The sequence below is a fragment of the Carassius carassius genome, chromosome 39, assembly GCF_963082965.1.
Source record: "Carassius carassius chromosome 39, fCarCar2.1, whole genome shotgun sequence".
In the NCBI taxonomy this organism is placed as follows: domain Eukaryota; kingdom Metazoa; phylum Chordata; class Actinopteri; order Cypriniformes; family Cyprinidae; genus Carassius; species Carassius carassius.
Window position 1 is genome coordinate 15,901,491 of NC_081793.1, and position 15,263 is coordinate 15,916,753.

Consider the following 15,263-nt stretch of genomic DNA (forward strand, 5'->3'; position numbering starts at 1 on the left):
TGGGGACTTCCTCGAAAGTGAAGATGGTGTCGACGGACGCCTCCACTTCGGGATGGGGAGCGCTGCTCGAGGGCAGACCGTCCTTTGGCCTGTGGTCAGAACGGGAAAAGCTCCAACATATCAACTGTCTGGAAATGCTGGCAGTGGAGAACGCGCTGACGCGTTTTTGTCCCCGAATCAAAGGCCACCACGTCTTAGTCCGTTCAGACAACATGTCTGTGGTGTCCTATATACATCGCCAGGGCGGTCTCGGGTCCTGAAACCTGTACAGGTTGGCGGAGCGCCTCCTGGTTTGGGCTCATCGCAACTTGCGCTCGCTGAGGGCAGTTCATGTGCCTGGGCTACAGAATCTGGGTCCAGACAGGCTGTTCAGAAACAACATTCCCACGGGCGAATGGTCTCTACACCCGCAAACAGTCCAGCTGTTGTGGAAGAGATTTGGCAGGGCGGAAGTGGACCTCTTCGCGTCCCACGAAAACGCTCACTGCCCCGCGTTCTTTTCCAAGAACGAAAGCGCGCTGTCACAGAGATGGCCGTGCTGCCCGCTTTATGCTTTTCCCCCCGTCTCCCTCCTTCCGCAGGTGATAGAACGGGTGAGGGAAACGAGATGCTCAATACTGCTTGTAGCACCATTTTGGAAGAACCAACCATGGTTTCCAGATTTGATGCAGTTAGCAGACGCTCCCCCGGGGCCAGTGCCGTTGAGGAGGGATCTCCTCTCGCAGGCCGGGGCTCGATTTGGCACCCTCAACCGGAGTTGTGGTCCCTCCATGTGTGGGCGCTCAACGGTTACCCGCTGATCTGTCAGTGGGAGTGCTAAATACCATCACTCAGGCTAGAGCTCCGTCGACACGACGGCTGTATGCCTCGAAGTGGTCGGTGTTCTCCAGCCATTGCACAGCTCGGGGATGTTCACCCCTTAGTTGTGAGGTGACGGAGGTTCTCTCCTTCCTACAGGAGCTGTTGGATAAGGGCAGAGCCCCCTCCACGCTCAACGTGTACGTGGCGACTATCGCAGCGTTTTCTGAGACAGCGCTCGTTCAGTCAATAGGAAGGAACGATTTGGTCATCCGCTTCCTTAGAGGAGCTAGGAGGCTGAATCCTCCCAGGCCTCCGTCAGTCCCTGTATGGGACCTCGCAACGGTTTTGGAGGCCATGAAAGGTTCCCCTTTCGAGCCTATCCTAACGATCTGTCGTTCAAGCATCTGTCGTTCAAGACAGTGTTCTTGTTGGCTCTCGCTTCAGTGAAGCGTGTGGGTGACCTGCACGCGCTCTCGGTGAGCCCGTCGTGCTTGGAGTTTGGGCCTAATGACTCAAGGGTCATACTCAAACCTAGGCACGGTTATGTGCCGAAATCCCTCAACACGCCGTTTCGGGCTCAGGTTATTGCCCTGTCTGCTCTGTCGGTGTCAGGAGAGGATGGAGACTCGAGTCTTCTTTGCCCTGTTAGGGCTTTAAGAGCTTATGTGTCTCGCTCCGCTGTCTTTAGACGGACTGAGCAGCTGTTTGTCTCGTTCAGTGGACGTTCCAAAGGAATGGCTGTTTCGAGACAGAGCCTATCCAGATGGATAGTTGACGCCATAGCGTTAGCTTATGCTTCCAGGGGTCTTCAGAGCACACTCCACAAGAGGCGTCGCCTCGTTGTGGGCGTGGTCTACTGGGATCTCCTTGCAGGATATATGTATGGCGGCAGGTTGGGCCTCGCCGTCTACATTTATCAGGTTTTAGAACCTGGAGGTTCCTGCCTTGCAGGCAAGGTTGCTGTCGGTATAGTCGAATCAGGGCCCTGATTGGAGCTCTGAGATCGCGAGCGTTATGCGCTGCCGACTGTTATATGGGCAGTATTGCGTAAGACCCGCATTACTGCATTGGTCAGGCCTTGCCTTGACTGTGTGATGTCATATTGCCGCGTCTACGGGCGCTGCTAGATATGGGACGAAGGGTCCCCCCCCCTTTTCCCGTAGCGTCTTAGCTAAGACGCAGTACTCATTCCCTCTTCTAGAGAGAACCGAGGTTACGTTAGTAACCGAGTACGTTTTAAATGCAATTCTAAACTAACGTTTTCAGTCCTGAAACAGTTAAAATGATAGTTTTCTCTTTTTAGTGTACGTCGAGAATTGTTTGCCACCATTCTTTTTAGTTTTCAGTCTTATTTAATTTAGCAGTTTCTTTGAAGAAAACATTAGATAAATCTTCATTTATTTCTATGGGATATACAACAAAGGTAAGTCATTTCAAAATGAATTATGGATAATTTGGATGGCACTACCGTGGGAAGAGAGGGGAATTTAGAAGGGATGCACCAAAATTATTTATTTAACACTAAAACAAAGTTTGTTTTACATAGATAGGTAGATAAGTAGATAGATAGATAGATAGATAGATAGATAGATAGATAGATAGATAGATAGATAGATAGATAGATAGATAGATAGATAGATAGATAGATAGATAGATAGATAGATAGATAGATAGATAGATAGATGGTCAAAACACCTCACTGGATAGCATTAATTAAAAGTCACTGTTTCGGTCAGTGATTTCAGCCCACCAAAACTACTTTGCCCTATTTAGAATATTCATCATTAGAAATTAGTACGTAATTAAGCCTTTAGTGAATTCTTAGCTGAAAGATCCTAGATAACTGTGATATTGAATTAAAAGCCCTATACAACTAAATACTCCAGTGAATATCACCCTTTGTGTATCATTAAATTAAGGTTATGAGCATAATCATTACAATATTTTTCTAGTTATAATATAACAATTTGAATTTTATGCATCATTAATCAGGTAAATGGTTAACATATGCCTTTCCCAGCACATTTGTGGAGGTCTCACATCCTGTCACCACCACCTTCTAAAAGCCCCTCGACCCAGCCCTGAACCCCTCTTTTTACTGGACTCAAGTGACCAGCCCTCTCATCATCCACACAAAGACATGCTGTCTGCTGCTGGCAACACCAGAACTCTCAGCATGTGCGCTTTCAGCGGAGAATAATAAGGAGGAAAAGCACCTCAAAATTATGACCACTGTAAAATACATTCTGAAATGATTTTTGCCTTACAATGCCAGGCCAGGAATGTTTCTGAAATGGCACACTGCACTTACACTGAGACCAGATGGATCGGGAAAACATTCCCTGGTAAATGATCACTGACCTAGCACTCCCCTCCCTTGGCAGATTTCATTTGACATAAATGGTTGGTTGTTTTATTCCAAATGCTGTGTTTGACCTTGTTGCTTTATATGTTGTACAAAAAAAAAATGTAGTAAAACCAGTTATTTTTTCATGTCCAAGAATGCATTAAATATTCTGCCAGTAACACAGTGGTTTTCTGTACAATTGACATCTCAAACTTTAAACCAGCCACCTGTGCAAGTGAAGGGAGAATAATGTAGCTCTATATAGTTTGGCACTTCTAGCACAAAATTAATCTTTATTATGTTCTGGATAAAGATAAAGTGTTGATGAGAACTAATACACTGATTAAAAGACCTGAGGCCTCATTTATACACACAAGTGTGTGTCTTTATAAAAGTAGTTTTACTATGCATAATATAATCTGCATAACATTTCCATATGCATATCCCAATCCATGCAATACCATGTTTAACAATATAAAAGACAAAAAGAAAATATATTTTTTGTTTGTTTGTGCATCTCTTTAGGTTTGATGGGTTTTATCTGGCAGAATACAGATTTAAAAAACTGTATTACAATGATTCTGTTTATCTTACATTCCTCAAAAACTAAATTTCATTGTGTAGTCAATAAAATTTCACTGAAAAATATACATAAAAAAAATAAAACATGCGTATTATACAGTTTCCTTCAAATTCTATATTTCAAATACGATTATTATTTTTTCAAAATACTGAAAAGACAATCAAAGGGGTTGTCATTAGGGTATTGTATGCCTGTACATGACACCTGCGTGCAGCAGAGGCTGTGTCATCGGACCTATTCAAATCAGCCAATGGATTGTTCGGTCACGAAGCGAGTCTTTCAGTGTCTGTCATTATACCACTTATGTTGCTAAGCCATCTGCTTAAACTATGTCAAGTGCGCCTCAATGATCATTATTCGCACAAAAATATTTTCTCAGAACACGAGTTCTGCTATTTAGAACAAATTATAGTTGAATTACCATGTGCCAAGCAATCCTCGTTGTAGTTAAAACATTAAGACATAGCATGCCACAGTAAAGTGTTCAAAAGTGATACATCCAATACAAATCTAAATTGATATAATTTTTGTTTAACTTCTGTATATTAATTTTTGTATGTAATTTGAAATGTAATTTAAGCACTTAACTCCATTAAGATGGCAATATTTAATCTAAATGTGTGTATCAAACAGAAAACAGAGTTTAAAATCATTCTGTTTACTTCATCACTTCGTTCACTCCAGTAAAATTGTTCAGAGGCAAGGTCTAGAGAAGGTTCCTCAACTCTGGACCATGAAATATACTTTCCTGCAGAGATTAGCTCCAACCTGGGTTAAACATACCTATCTACCTAAACTTTGTAGCAATCCCAAAGACCTTGAATAGCTTGTTCAGGTGTGTTTGATTAGGGTTGGAGCTAAACATTCCAGGAAAGTGGATCTCAAGGTCCAGGGTTTGAGGATCCCTGCTCTAGACCTTGCATGTGAACTATTTTACGGGAGTTAGCGAAGTGATGAAGTAAACAGAATGATTTTAAACTCTGTTTCCTGTTTGAAATACACATTTCGATTAAATATTGCAGTCTTAATGGATGTCTGTAGGGTGCCCACATATTTACGCCTAGTTTACTTTTTATAAATCCTGATATGTGCATGGAAAATTGCATACAGTACGTACATTTCTTTGGGGGCATTCATTCGTGGCCTTATGGTTAGAGAGTCGGACTTGTAACCTGAAAGTTGCAGGTTCGATGCTCAGGTCCAGCAGGAATTATCGGTTGTGGGAATGAATAACCAGCGTTCTCTTCCACCTTCAATACCACAACTGAGGGGAGACCCTTGAGCAAGGCACCGAACCCCCAACTGCTCCCAGGGCGCTGAAGCAATATGGCTGCCCACTGCACCGGGTGTGTTTTCACGGTGTGTGTGTTCACTACTGTGTGGGTGCACTTGGATGGGTTAAATGCAGAGCACAAATTCCGAGTATGGTACACGTCACTTCACTTTCACTATGCCCATTTTGTGAATATGCAACATTTACACTGACCAAAATTCTAAAACTTTTTGTTTTTACCCCCATTTTTCATGAGCTGAACTCAAAGATCTAAGACTTTTTCTATGTACACAAAAGGCCTATTTCTCTCAAATATTGTTCACAAATCTGTCTAAATCTGTTGTAGTGAGCACTTCTCCTTTGCAGAGATAATCCATCCACCTCACAGGTGTGGCATATCAAAATAATGATTAGACAGCATGATTATTGCATGGGTGTGCCTTAGGCTGGCCACAAAAAAAGACCACTCTAAAATGTGCAATTTTATCACACAGCACAATGCCACAGATGTTGCAAGTTTTGAGGGAGTCTGCAATTGGCATGCTGACTGCAGGAATGTCCACCAGAGCTGAAGTGAATGTTTATTTCTCTACCATAAGTCGTTTCCAAAGGTGTTTCAGAGAATTTGGCAGTACAACCAACCGGCCTCACAACATCGACCATGTGTAACCACACCAGCCCAGGACCTACACATCCAGCATCTTCACCTCCAAGATCATCTGAGACCAGCCAGCCGGACAGCTGCTGCAGCAATCGGTTTGCATAAGCAAAGAATTTCTGCACGAACTGTCAGAAACCATCTCAGGGAAGCTCATCTACATACTCGTTGTCCTCATCGGGGTCTCGACCTGACAGCAGTTTGTTGTCATAACCGACTTGAGTGGGCAAATGCTCACATTCTATGGCGTCTGAAACTTTGGTGAGGTGTTTTCTTTATGGATGAATCCCGGTTTTCACTGTACAGGGCAGATGGCAGACAGCGTGTATGGCGTCGTGTGGGTGAGCAGTTTGCTGATGTCAACATTGTGAATCGAGTGGCCCATGGTGGCAGTGGGGTTATGATATGGGCAGGCATATGTTATGGACAACTAACACACGTGCATTTTATTGATGGCATTTTGAATGCACAGAGACACTGTGATGACATCCTGAGGCCCATTGTTGTGCCATACATCCACGACCATCACCTCATGTTGCAGCATGATAATGCATGGCCCCTTGTTGCAAGGATCTGTACACAATTCCTGGAAGCTGAAAACATCCCAGTTCTGACATGGCCAGCATACTCACCAGACATTTCACCCACTGAGCATGTTTGGGATGCTCTGGATCGGTGCATACGACAGCGCGTTCCAGTTCCTGCCAATATCCAGCAACTTCGGACAGCCAATGAAGAGGAGTGGACCAACATTCCACAGGCCACAATCAACAACCTCAACAACTCTATGCGAAGGAGATATGTTGCACTGCGTGAGGCAAATGGTGGTCACACCAGATACTGACCAGATACCGGACCACCCAATACAGTGAAACTGCACATTTTAGAGTTGCCTTATATAGTGTCCAGTCTAAGGCACACCTTTGCAATAATCAAAATAGATTTTTAGGGAAAAATTACACCTCTCCATAAAGTCCATAAAATGCAAGTTGATGGGACCCTCAAAGTTAATGCTTCAAAACCACACGAAGGCTGATGATACAAGGGGCAATTTGAGCAATTTTACAGGGAAACTTTTTTGAGCAATGTTGCTTGGGCACTTTTCCATTGAGAATGGGTAACACATTTCTATCTGGATATTTTAGTTCGGTCGTGATCTGAAAACAATATTGTTCCTCTGTGCTGTTTATATATATATATATATATATATATATATATATATATATATATATATATATATATATATATATAGTTGTGATGTGGAGTACACTATTCTCTAGAATTAATTTTTTCGGTGTGAACAGGAGATTATACTTCAGTAATGTTCAGGATGAGTATTTGTCAGTTTTGACTTATGAGGTGGAGAGATAGTGGACATGCTGCTACTGGGCCATTTCAGACAGAAGCCTCCCTCTTAATTCCTCTTTCAATTCTATTCTATTTGCGGCTGGTGTGGGGCCAGACAGTAGACCCTTCTACACAGCCTACTCTAAAACAATCCCATAAAATAAAATAAAAAATGTTCTTATCATAAACTAAAGATGTAGATTTATCAGCTCCTTGGCTTTAAAGCTGTGAAAATAACACCTGATAATTTTTAGACAGGTAATGGAAGAATTAAAGAATGCTTTTTTGAGCCCTTTAAGAGTACATGTCCCCAAACGCACACTGCAAAGTAATATGTGTAAATCACTTTTGTATGAGAGTGCTTGTGTGACATAATGGGCAAGCCAGATGATGATTCCAAGCTTTTTTTTTGTATTTATGGGGGAAAATTACTGGCTTAAAAGACATCAGCCGCCAGAAAAATTACACCAGGAAAGCTTCCAGGATGGTCATCATCTAAATGAAATTGGAATAAAGACAAGCGTGCTTTACATGACAAATGGTATAAGAGTATTTCAACTTACACTCCTGATTATTACAGCACGACTGTTTCAGAGAAGCATTCCACATGTCCCACATCCCACTTGCCACTAATGGAGCAACGGCCTGGACTAACACATCACGGGTGTCTATAAAATCAACACTTTACTTCATCTTTTGTTAGTGGTATGGGTGAAAGAACAATTTGCATTCCTCTAGCAAAAAGTCATCATAAAAGATCAGAGCTCATTCACACAGTTTATAAAAACTTTTGCGCTCTCTTCAAATGATCACTTCTGTAGCTGCACTCAGTTCAGACTCGGATGGACAATGGTTGACAGCTTTAAGCCATGGAAAATCTGAGTGTTAGAAGTGAACAAATGAGACATCTCATAAAAACGAAGGCTGCGTTTGATTGCACATCCTCTGTCCTTCACCTTACCAGACCCGTTCTTACGAGCAGTGGACAATTTGAGCAAATCTGGAGCCAATTATGCATCTCACATTGATTTGACTCCTCCTAGTCTAAATATGCCACACTGAGATCAAGAGTTCTATTGACTACACAATGAAATTTAGATTTTTAGGAATGTAATTAAGATAAACTACCGGTAAACCTGTATTCTGCTAGATAAAACCCATAAACCTAATGAAACTAATGACAGAAATGTCAAACTTCTAATTTATTTCTATCTGTGATCAATTATGTGAATTAATATACTGTTTAAAATATTTCTTCGACATATGAGTAATTATGCTTGTTCTGAGAGGAAAACTGTCATAATTTTTCTGAAAAATTAAAGAAATGTTTGTGCAGAAGCTCTGTAGTTACATGCACATACTTAGCTACATTTTCCAAGCTGATGGAACATTTCCAGATGGCTCCAGTCGTGGCAGCTAGTAACTGCTTGTTTTCAGCTTTGTTGAGCAACATGACCAGTGGCTTCAGTCCGTCGTACTGCCGCACCAAATCACGGGTATGTTTATCTTCTGCACACTAAGAAAGGAATGAAGCCACACACATACAGTACACAGATTTAGACCGCATTGAGATGTGCACCGCACTGATGATCAGAGCCAGGACTATATTAGTATTTTCATTTCATTTTTACCTCAACCTCACACCTTTTATACAGTGCCAAAGAAAAGTGTATTTGAGTGTGTATGGCCTTACCTTAAAGATAGCGCTGGCACAGTGCATTTGGAGCTCCTGGTTGTCACAGCTGAGGTTCTTCACCAGATCCTCAATCATGCCCTCAGTCTGTATAGCAATTCTGTAGCTCTTCTGCCAACACAAACATGCAGAATGAGTCTCTACGCTGAACACCTACTGTAAAAACCACTCTGCCTTGCCAAACAACATTGGTTGCAGAGGCATAGTGCTCATTTCATCCTTGGGAATCTTGCTTCTGGCTTCATACAGTCATTCACATCTTCAAACTGGTCCTTTAATAGAAACAATCTGCCAGTCATAAGTAAGGTTTCTTGAACAGCGTGCTATTTTCAGTCAAGTGTCCTGGTATGGAGTGGCTTTACATGTAGCATTTGCAGCTTGCATTGCGCTTCACAATACTTGTACATGTAAATATACTTTATAGTATTTAATGCTATTTATAATGCCATGCCATATAGATAATTGTTATAACAATAAATTTAGAATTAAAATTAAACATACCATTCAAAAGTTAGAGGTCTGTGAGATTTTTTACTTTAACCACACTAAGAATTATTTGATCAAAAACAGAAATATTGAAAAATATTATTTCAATTTAAAATAACATTTCGATTTTAAGTCATTTATTCTTTTGATGGCAAAGCTGAATTTTCAGCTGAAGAACTTCCATGAACCTCCAAAAACAAATTGAATATGCTTGTTTTTGCGCTCAAGAAACATTTCTTATTTTATTTTTATAATTATATTTTTTTATTATTTCTAACAGTTTGTGCTGCTTAATAGCTTTGTGGGGAAATCATGAAATTGTTCTGGGATTCTTTGATGAATAGAAAGTTCAAAAGAACAGAATTTATTTGAAACATTTTTAACATTATAAATCTCTACTGTTGCTTAATTTCTTTCTACGTTTTACAGTGAAACACAGTACCTTAGACCTTCGACTTCAAAATTTCATATTTAATTCACTGTGTTTCTTGCCTTTTATTTGTAATTATTTATAAAAATTATGAACACGGTCTAATGAAAACGCATATAAATAGTATGCTAAATACAAAAATAAATTCATGCTATTGATGCACAGAAATTGACTTTGGCATACTTATAATTCTCACATATTTGACGTGCATATAATATACGCAGTTTTTGCGTGCAAATGATACGCAATTTGTTGGCGTGCATAAGTGTATAAATATTACATCAAATCAAAACATAAACTCGTGCTATTGATACTCACCTTCATGAGATCGGGTTGGATTTATGGAAATTTATGAGGAAAAAATTGCTTCAAAGTAAATTCTACACTAAACATTTTCAGTGTAGCTACGAACGAAATTTCAAATAAATATTTTAAGCATCTGCTTTTGGTTCAGTACATAAAGTAGTACTATTTGTTTGTGAAAGGGTATTTAAAAAAGGTCCACATTTACATGTGGTCATTTTGCAGTTGCTTTTATCCAAAGCTACTTACAATTGGGGTCTACATTCATATTCTAAAAGTGGCTCAATCTAATAGATGAAGCAAACCTCAGAAGCGCACTCCTGCAAGGTTCCCACCACAGGGATGAGCATGTTCTTCTGTGATGACTTGAGCAACCGGGCGAGCAGGGGGATTCCCCCGGCCTGACGGATGGATTCCTTGTTCCTGGTGCTCTTGCTACAGCTCCAAAGAGCCAGAGCCCCACAGCGCGCCACATCCGCATCCCTCTCCTGCTCCGCACTCAGAGACACACTGTCAGGCACGCAGTCCAACAACTCCACCTGCCAGAAACAACTTCAGCTTTTCAAACACAATTTCCTGCGCTTGAATTTTGAAATACTGCAATAGATTTGTCACTCTGCTTCACATGATATTATTATTATTACGTTACTATTCATTATTGTGCTTTTTTTGTTTTCATTTCGCTCCGCATTAAGGTAGGAGAGTCGTGTCGTGAAAACACACATTCATGTTTTATTAATAGGGTCATGGTGTACTTTATGACATCTTCAGTGCACTTCACAATCTGCTGCCCTTAAGCTGCCAACATTCATCTAAACATTCATCATCAGCCAACGATTGGCTGTTACTTAAGAGGGCTTAAAATTCAGACAATTTCACATCAAAACCTACAAATGACCACATCCTTCAAAGAGTACATTTCATGTTTCCCCTGCCGTCAAACCAGAAGGCCGCTCTAACACAGCATTACTTGCGCATGCTGTTCAGAGGTGGTCTGGGTTTTAAATGTAACTAATCTATGGTAGCTACATTGAGAACGTCCGAGTCTGCCCCCGAGTAAATATACAGAGCAGAGTAACACGCAAGCCCTAATCATACCAAGCGTTACTCTGTCAATAAACACGCATGCCAGGATGAGGGGGGAGCACGACATCCAATCTGTTTTTACCTGCAATGTGCTCCCTTTGATGCTGGCATAAAAAAATGATTGGGAGAAACAGTCTTGAGAGAGAGAGAAAGCGAGAGAGGGGAGACATAGACTGTGGTACTGTATACGTATGTTCCTTCAACATATGCAAGTTTTTAATTATGGTCACCTGTTTTGACAAACACACACAAGCACAGACTTCACATTTCTTACCAGTCTCTTGATGCCACCATACTGTCGGACCGTCCTGCGGGCCCGTCTGAATTTGGCCACATTGGCGATGGTCTCTGCAGCCAGGCATTTCAGCTCTTTGACAGGAGCGTGCAGAATGGACACCATGGTCTGTAAACCACCCAGATCAGCGATGGTTTGTCGAATCAGAGAGTTACAACTGATCTCCCTCAAGATCTTCAGAGAACCAATCTAACAGCAAGGGAGAGTAAAGTATCCAATTTTAAAATAACTACTTCACATATCGAATGCTGTTTCATGGTGAATTGACTGAAATGTGTTTTTATTGTATACATTTATGAACTTGTTGGAATTTTATTCTTCTCTTTGCCTGACTGTTGTCATGTAAAAAGAGCAAAATTGGCAGTGGTCTCAACACATTTCAGTTTGATATGCCTTTATAATTGTATATTTTACTTGGTGCACATTTCAAGTAACACTATTTTCTTAAAGAATTTGTCACTTGTAAAAATTTATATTTTAACACAATATAAATGTAGAAATCAACACAGTGTCTTAGTATATTGTATTATCATGTGTGCATAAATAGCAGATAAAAGCTATTAATTTGTGACTAATGTAGATACTAAAATATAAAAGCAAAACAACATTTTTTTTAAAATTATATTATTGCTGAATAGTTATTTACAGCAAGGATGCATTAAATTGCTAAAAAGTGTCAGCAAAGTTTTTAATAAAATTACAAATTCATATAAAAAAGCTGTTCTTTTAAACGTTCTGTTCATCAAAAAAGCCTTTCCACAAAAACATTAAGCAGCACTGTTTTCATAAGAAATGTTTCGAGCAGCAAATCAGCATGTATCAAGGACTTCTGAAGGATCATGTGACACTGAAGACTGAAAATTCAGTGCTGCCATTACAGGAATATGCTAGAAACATTTCACAATACTGCTGAATTTACTTTATTTTATTATCAAATAAATGCAACCATTGTGAGCATAAGAAACTTTCAAAAAGAAATGTAAACATTCCTCAGACTCAAATGTTGACCTCTGACCCAAATAATTGAGTCTGGATGCACTTACTTTACATCTGATGTCATCTGTGTCAAGCAGGTTGATGAGAACCTCCAGCCCCCCCACGTCTCTGATTGCTAGCTGACACGTCTCCTGGACCAGGTTAAAGTCTCTCAAAGCGCACAACACAATCACTGTGGCTGTCTGATTAGCCCCCTGTTCACACACACAAACACACATACAGCAGTTGCATTAGCTGCTCCATCACAAGCCACAGAATGATGAACAAAAACAGCTGTTGCTTTATACACTTCATTCACCTAAAGCATGTGAAATGACACACTGACATTACAAAATGCCCTTGTTATTTTATACAGTGTGAAGGCATGGGTGTGAAGGCTGATGTACGCAGCCACATTTGAACCATAAAATTCTCTTTTTTTTCATCAATGGCTTAATTTCTCCATGAACCCCTTTTTTCCGACCCATTTGACCCACACCCCAAAATCATCTTTACTTCAAGTCTTATTTTGTTGTCCACATGTTGTGTATAAGTGTTTGGTATTGTGACTATAAACAGGGGTGGGGAGAGATCCTTTGATACAGACTACTGCTGTGAAGCGGCGTGAAACCATAGACAATGACCTAAGTTAGCAATTAAAAGAAAACAAGCTCTGAAATGTTGGAGATGATAATGGATTGGCCTTGGAAAAAGCTCTGTTTTGACAGTTGCTATATACACACTGTTTTAGGCTGGTCGTTCCTCAGAAGTTGCCTACACCATGATTACAACAAACCAAACATGTGGCATTTGGGCCAAGCTCCTTAACAGATATGTATCGCAGACAACTGCGGTTTTGATATCATTCACAGCATGTCCTTTATCGCTGGAATGAAATAACAGAAGGGTGAACAGATAAATAAGCATAGGATCCAGCAAAAATACTACACTATTAATAATCTTTAATGAAGAAATGATGGCTTCTTTAGTGATTGCTGTTTGTTTAGGTCAAAACCACAGATCTAAGATCAGCTTTCCCCAGAGAAAACACAAGAAACTCAACTTCCACTTGTGTTTTTAATGTGATGCCTTGTATTCTCCTTTTTTTTTTTAATGGAGCAGCTGAATGTGAACAAAGACAGGCTCTTTTCTCCAAGGCTGGCATTGTGCTCAATGCATTAGGTCCCAAAGAAGCATGTAAGCTGCTGTAATGCTGCTCGTGCAGCAGACCTTTGAAATTTGACACTCAAGTCCAAAATTGAATAAACACGCTTTTTTTATTAGACACATGGTACATTCCAGTTTGCACCCATTTTATTCTTTTTTTTAATTCTTTTATTCTTTTTTTTTTTTTTCGTAGTATAAGCAGAGCAAGTGGTCCCTTAAAAAGTAGTACACTTTAGCATAAAGGAAATAATATACTTAAGTGGGAACTAAATGTAAAGATTTCGTGCAGAAAAATTGCAAGTTATTTGCAATTAAAGAATGACGCAAAACAGAATGGAATTAAAGAATGGCTAAGAGGACAGAAAAAAAGACAAGCAATTGTTTTCATAATGATGGCCAATAAGTAATAAATGGCTAATATTAAAATATATACAATTTTATCTAAATAAATGTAAATAAATAAATAAAACGCATAAAATCAATCATCTTAAATGCTATATGAATGCTAAGTGAATTTAGGCATCAAAACAACAATTTGAGATTTGCTAAAGGTTACATTGATCAGTGTTATTGAATTATTAGTGTTTTCTTAGAATAAATTTAAGTTTTAGATGATAGCAAAGGTAAATCTAAATTATGTATATTGATAATTGATAACAGATATGGTGAATATGTATTGCACATCTCCAAAATAAACAGTAGCACTTGGTTGAACATGTTCTTAAAGAAGACAAAACAAGGAATGTGGATGTGAGAAGAGGAGAACTTCAGATCAAAGAGAGGAAGCACATGATAGGAATAGAAGAATGAAGGGTAGAGCTGAAAGAAAGGGGTGGGGAAATATGAAGAGACTAATAAAAGCGATGAAGGAGACAAAGTGATAAGAAGTGAGAAAAATAGGCATAGAGAGGCAGAGACAGAAAGACACAGAAGAAGAAGCGAAAGTGAGAGAAAAAGGCACATGTGTTGTCCAGACTAGCTAGATAGTGAATCCACTGCACTCTTTGTCTAGCCATTCTCTCAGTCTCCAAAGCATCTGATGGGTTAGCACTGAACCTTGTAAAAACATGAAACTATATTTAGTATAGATAACAGGGAAAAAGAGATCCAACATTCATATGCTTTCATTTTCTAGCAGCTTTGGTCTCAATGGCTGTAGACATTCTTTACAAATCAGAAAACATCTGAAGGTCTTTTATAATGTCTCTGTCTCGAATCTAACAGACTCTCAGTCTGTGGTGTGAAGACACGTTCAGGACAGATGCACATACAGATAAAAGCTGTAAACATGGATGACTGACAGGATTATCATTTGAAATCACTGTACACCTTTAATCACATTAATGTTACAGTATGTGCCATCTCACCTCTCACATGTGACTGAAGGCGTTTGCAAACTTACTTCGAGATTAGTGTTGGGCCATATGGTCATTTATCAAATTGTCATATCGTCAGCCCTTGAGATCGACAATACACGATATCATCATGCATGGGTGGAGCAAGAGAGAAACTCTTTGTTCTTGTCATAGCATAACTATTTGGTGTTTTAAACAGCGCAGGTGTATGAGAGAGAGCCTATGGAATCACCAATAATCTAAAAAAAAGCTTTCGAACAAACTAACGATAAATATAAACATACTGTATTTAAAAGAGCTAGTTCATATATGATCGGACGCACCTGGACGCACGTCCTGTGACAAAATTGCTGCATCTGCACACGGAAGTTATCAGTCTAAATGTTCTGCAAAATTAGTCAATGATGGAAAACGATAGTAGATTTCATTTATAGTCCAACAGTTTAACACTAATATTGGACATA

General features: G+C 39.8%; 1 protein-coding gene across 1 annotated transcript in view; it reads right to left on the bottom strand.

Annotated features, from left to right (window-relative positions):
- LOC132121482 (outer dynein arm-docking complex subunit 2-like) overlaps positions 1–15,263 on the bottom strand; it is a 61,748-nt gene that overhangs the window by 18,475 nt on the left and 28,010 nt on the right. Inside the window, exons 11-15 of the mRNA XM_059530915.1 lie at positions 12,346–12,492; positions 11,282–11,491; positions 10,227–10,460; positions 8,703–8,813; positions 8,371–8,525 (exon numbers count right to left, since the gene is read on the bottom strand). Of these exons, the coding sequence (XP_059386898.1) occupies positions 8,371–8,525; positions 8,703–8,813; positions 10,227–10,460; positions 11,282–11,491; positions 12,346–12,492 (857 nt within the window). The remainder of the gene's footprint in view (positions 1–8,370; positions 8,526–8,702; positions 8,814–10,226; positions 10,461–11,281; positions 11,492–12,345; positions 12,493–15,263) is intronic.